The 5815-nt window shown below is 40.6% G+C and overlaps 1 protein-coding gene across 1 annotated transcript in view; it reads right to left on the bottom strand.

The window, feature by feature from the left end:
• Positions 1-5815, bottom strand: part of Tmem232 (transmembrane protein 232) — a 263281-nt gene that overhangs the window by 185110 nt on the left and 72356 nt on the right. Inside the window, exons 9-10 of the mRNA XM_005361332.3 lie at positions 2579-2702; positions 405-657 (exon numbers count right to left, since the gene is read on the bottom strand). Of these exons, the coding sequence (XP_005361389.1) occupies positions 405-657; positions 2579-2702 (377 nt within the window). The remainder of the gene's footprint in view (positions 1-404; positions 658-2578; positions 2703-5815) is intronic.

Raw genomic sequence — 5815 nt, 5'->3', positions numbered from 1 at the left:
GATGGAATAATTAAAGAGAAGTATCTTGATACAAAAAGAGCAGGAGAGAAAGAGAGAAAAGGCAGGCACTTACAGAAACAGAGAAGAAAATTCCTTAGTGAGAAGCAGCATGAAGAGGAAAGAGCAGTGCAGGCACATCCCAGTCACCTCAGCCATCTTAACTGCACAGTTACATCATGGAAACCAGAAACCCCCTGAGCTTGTCTTACATATCATCTGTCTCACAATTATTGATTTTTTTTTGAAAAATCTATTTTATAAAATACTGACCCTAGGAAGTCTTGCTGACTTGAAAGCTATTTTTCATATTTAGATGTAAGCATTTTGTGAAACGCTGTTATTATACATAGAAAACAGGGATAATGAGGAAGTATTATTAGCTAAAATGAAAGCATGTTACTTACAATTAGCAGAGATCTTAGAAGAAAAATATTTCAAAAGACTTAGAATGTTTGTTCCCTCTAATTCGGGCTGCTCTTCCGACTTGCCCATGAGCAAAACCTCCTCCTGTGGACTTGTGCAGTCACAGAACCCAATTAAAGCTGTTTTCCTCAGATAGGAGGTAGCTGCGTACAAGCACACTTCCGAAAGAATTGTTGTGTATATGAAGATAATGTCTGATGCCCAGGAAAGATCACACACCTTATTGTTCTCTTCCTGAAACAGAAAAATCAAAAGTGTGCTTTAGAAAATCAAAGTACATCCCATCAGACTTAGACACCGTATGTGTGGTAGGGTTGTAACAAAAAAAAAGTACTCAAATGTTATGCAGTTGTTATAAAACAAATGAAAATTTGTAAAATGTACTCATTAAAACTTACTTTGGGATGGGTATGCTTTATTTTAAAAAGGTTCAGAAATTTAAGTAACAGATATATATGTTAAGCAACAGGTTTCTTTTGTTATCAACGGAAGATAAACTAATTCATTGGGGGTGAGTCTGTTTCTTTCAGGGATGCACTGCCCAGGTGGTCATCCAGTGGATAGCCTTATACCAATCCACATACCAGCAGCATTAAGTGTTCTCAGAGGACTGGAAACAAAAACTATAAGAAGTTGGGAGGAAAAGTAGGAGAAAGCGGCACGAAAGTGGGAGATAGATTTGATCAAAATACACTATTTACATGCATGAAGTGCTCAAATAATAAATTAAAAAAAAATATTACTCTCCACATTATGTTGGAAAATAGTCTTTTCTAGTGTATATAACTTGGATAGTCATACATACAAAGATATTACCACTTCCAGGACAGAATTTAAGAATGTGTCCAAAGAACCTGTTCATAGGAACAGCTCGTAGGAAAGTTCGTAGGAAAAGAAAGGAGACAACTAAAGGAGAGGTAGCTCCCTGCATAAATGCCTGCTCTAGGAACCTGAGGACTTGAATTCAGATCCCTAGAACTCACAGAAAACACCCAGAGGTGGCAATACAGGCCCCGAACGTTATCATTGTGACAGGGAAACAGAGTATCTCAGGGGCTCACTGACCAGTCAGCTTGCCCGTTCTGTGAGCTCCAGGTTCAATGATAGACTGTCTCAAAATATAAGATAAATCATATTAGACATTGGTCTCTGGTCTACAGACAGCCACAAACACCACACCCAGGGGGGTGGGGTGGGCAGAAAGAGAAAAGATCATATTATCTCACCAATTTATTTAAAAGGAATGGTGAAATGCGGTTAAAATTTCATTTTTAAGAATGCTGGTTCTAGACGCAAAAATCCTATTGTCGATGATGACACTACATACTTTGATTACAGATAAGGGGAGGCAAGCGGGAGTGAACCTAGAAGCTTCTTCCACGATGGCTAGAGCTCCTAGTTCCAGTGTCCTGTGCAGACTGCTGCAAGACAAGATCAACAGCATTGCCCAGCTGCGGACCTGAGAGCTACAATATTAATGTGCAGGAGACACAAGCCCACTGGTGCAATAGCCTCAGGACTCTCTGCGAGTAACCAACCACTTTGCTATTTCATCTGAGGTCTAGTCTACAGAACCAGATGTCTGATACTGTAAATATGGTCAAAAGTCTATGGCTGTGGTGATCACAGGCCTTAAGTGGGAATATACTAGTGATTTTTACTAAATGGACACGAAGTCAAAGGGCCTTCTAAATGTTCATGTTTAAACCCGTAGGCTAGTACTATGCTGTTCTTAACCTTGGACAGTGCGGTGGTTTGAATAAGAATGGCACCTACAGACTCACATAGCTGAATGCTTAGTCATCAGGGAATGGCACTATTTGGAAGGATTAGGAGGTGTGGCCTTGTCAGTGTAGGTGTGGCCTTGTTGGGGAAGTATGTCTCTATGGGTGGGCTGTGAGGCTTCAGAAGTTCAAACCTGGCCCACTGGCTCTCTTCCTGCTTCCTGCAAATCTGGATGTAGAACTCTCAGCTACTTCTCCAGCACCAAGTCTGCCTGCATACAGCCATGCTCCCCACCAGATGACAATGGACTAAACCTCTAAACTGTAAGCCAGCCCCAATGAAATGCTTTCCTTTTAAGAGTTGCCATGGTCGTGGTGTCCCTTCACAGAAATCAGAACACTGAGAAAGGCAGACAGGTGCAAGGTGGTACCTGGTTCTGAACAGACACAATGCCCAAAAGGAAATCTCTCGCAACATCCATTAGTGCTTTCAAACAGGCCATGTTCAGCTTAGCAGCCTCCCCCAGGACCAGCAAAGCCAGTGTTGAATCCAACCTGGATTGTGAACAATGACAAAGATGTTAATAAAAAAAATAATAGCAATCAATTTCAATGAAAAAGTGCTGAAGACAAAGGGAACATTATCAGATATATTTGTTTTCTATATTGAAAGGTTTTGATTGGCATGGATTATAAAAAAGAGTGACATTTTGGAAAGATTATGAATTTAAGATACTGGATTGACAGGGTTGGCATAATAAGTGCTAAGCATATTTCCCATCTGTTCATAGACCCTGCGTGACATAGCATTCAAAGGCTGTAGCTCTCCAGAGAACCCTCGGGTCCTTACAAGGGCCTCTGACTTCACTTTCTTGTGACTAATTCAATGGGATCAATTTGAAGAATGTTTTCTTTCCAAACTTACAGAACAAGTGACAAACTATCTAGGCAAGTATTCCAAAAACTTGGTATTATGTTGTTTTTTTTTTGAAAAGTGACATACCTCAAAATAAAATGTATATTTCACAAAAATGATTGAGATCATAGGCTAGTTTTTTAATGCTATGTGAGTGTTAATTTATAATCAAAGTCATTAGCCACAGATGTTCATATGTAACGAGGTTTTCAAGAAACATTTCATGCCCTTGTTTGCAGTTCACCAACTGGAAGAGAAACAGACTGAAAGAGAATTAAGAGACAGCAACTGTAAAACTGCCTGCCAATAGAGCTGCTTACTGCCTTGGCTTTAGGCAGCTAATAAACCTATCTCCCAGGGTATTCAATAAGTATGTCTGAATTTCACTACTGCGCTATTCAGGCCATTAAGGTGAGGTCTGTTCTTCATTCTTTCTCTATGAATATACTCCATGATGATGATGATGATGAACTGCGCTATTCAGGCCATTAAGGTGAGGTCTGTTCTTCATTCTTTCTCTATGAATATACTCCGTTTGTTAAGTGAATTGAGCCAGGTTCAGAAAAACAAGTACTTCTATTTCCCTTTTATTCAGAATCTAGATCCCCAAAGCAGTCGTGAGATAAGAAGCCCTTCTGTGGGAAGGGCTGGGAGCCTGCGGGATAGGGGTGAAGGACTTGGGGAGAGCTGTGGGGTGGTAGATGTGATCAAAGTACATTCTGTGCCTGTATGAAAATTACATAATGAAAGCCATTATTTTCTACAATCAATAAATGCTAATAAATAAAATAGGTTATAAAAAGCACAAAAAGGAAATGCCTTTTACAAGACAAAGACAATCCTAAATACAGAGAGTTTTTCAGTTCTTAAAAGAGCTTTCACGCCAATTATCCTACCTGATTTAAATTTGACAGCTTCAGACTCATTTCAGACTTTTCAAATACCTTTCTTTTTAACATTATGGATTGTAGACACAGATAAGCCTGAGAAACATGCATACCTTCCCTTTAATGCTCACTTGACTGTGACTAAGATCTCCCCCGGCATATCGTATTGTTTTGCAATCTTTCCTTTTCTAAGTCATGCCTTAAGTGTTTCAACACTAAACCTCACTATGGCGGGTGCCGACTGTTGCCTGCTTAAAGGAGCTTCATTCAAGATAGCAAAATTCTTGGCACAGACTGTCCCCTCAACAGGGAATGTTGTGTGTCTTAGGGAATATATGAGTCAGTTTGTCAGAAACAACAGATCTACGTCAAAACGCACTGAGATAAAACTTAGATATATCTCAGTACATTTATTTGACTTAGAATTAACTCTTTATGTCCTTGACTATTGAAAGTACCTTGCGATGTTGATTGACCAATGAGATAGAAACGAAATCAGATCACCAGGTGTGGGCGATGCACACCTGTAATCCCATCACTTGACAGGCTCAGGTGGGAGGACTCTAAGCCCAAAGGAGATATACAAAGACCGACTCCTAGGTAAACTATCATTTTTCTGGTTAATAAAAAAAATAGCATATTTAGAAAGAGGAGACTTTTATCTTCTTCATACATCCTTTTCCTCCTGCGGGGAATGCACACTAATACCAGAATGTGAACTCCCACACTATAGTGACAATAGGGGATGGCAGAACACAAATCAGGAGGACCTAAGCGTCTACATCAGAATGCATCTTTGTCCTGTAAAAGACAGAAGCTCTATCTGGTCACCCAAGTGTAGCTAGATTTCTCTAACACAAAGAAGACAGAATCCCAACCGATACCCCTAACACAGGATGTACAAAAGAGAACTTTGGAGTCTGAAATACTGCACAGAACCCTAGATCTGCTACTTCAAAAAATATATGCTGTTGAACAAATGGTGTGCGGCCCTTTAAGACCCCGCTCGGTCTTAATTTAATTATCTGTATAAATAAATAAGTAGCAAAATCTGGCAGTCACTGATCGCCAACTTGAAACAATTGGATAAGAGTGTTGAGCTGAACTGAACGACTATTTCTCCAGGGCTAAAAAGAGTTTGTTTTCTCTGTAAAGTCTCAGAATCGCTGAGAAGAGCCCAGTGACCTCCTAGTCAATCCTCACACTCACCAAGCATGCTCCATAGGAGAGTCCGGGCTGGGGAAGACAGAGTTCAGAAGCTTCCCCCACCCCGCCCCGCCCCTGAGGACATCCTCCCTCCATAGCCTTTCTCTCTTCTGTCTTTTTTTAATGTCTGGAAAGCTGTATTCAAACTAGAGCGCACTCACTGAACTATGGATTGAAAACCATCTCCGTGCCAGCCGCTTGCGGCAGGGAAAAAAAAAAATGCTGCCTCACCAGAAACGCACTACTTTGAATCAATGCTGCAAACTGCAATTCCGTCTATAAGCAAAACTGCTTCTGCCAAAAATAGAACTGATGCATCGATACGTGGGAGCTGAAATTTGTTAAAAGTCAAAGTTGAAAAATCAATGCCCACAGAGGGATGGGCTAGAGCCGGAAGGGGCTGATCATGTCAAGGCACCTCTACCTCTTTCTCAAGCTCATTAAAACGCAGGAAAAACTGAGTTATCAGCAACTTGATGTCCCAGAGCTTTGAAACTAAAGAGCTACCAAGAAAGGTGTAGTATTAGGTGCGCATTTCCCCTAATCGTGTAAACAAAGAGGCTGACCAAGGCTTCGCAATTCTTTACACCCACATAATCTGTACGGAAGTGAGACTGGCAGCATCTGAAAGAGTTTAGATTCTCTTTGTCTCTATAGTG

The sequence above is a fragment of the Microtus ochrogaster genome, linkage group LG4 (genome assembly GCF_000317375.1).
Source record: "Microtus ochrogaster isolate Prairie Vole_2 linkage group LG4, MicOch1.0, whole genome shotgun sequence".
Taxonomy (NCBI): domain Eukaryota; kingdom Metazoa; phylum Chordata; class Mammalia; order Rodentia; family Cricetidae; genus Microtus; species Microtus ochrogaster.
The sequence above is the reverse complement of the archived record's forward strand: the minus strand, read 5'-3'. Positions and strand labels throughout refer to the sequence as shown.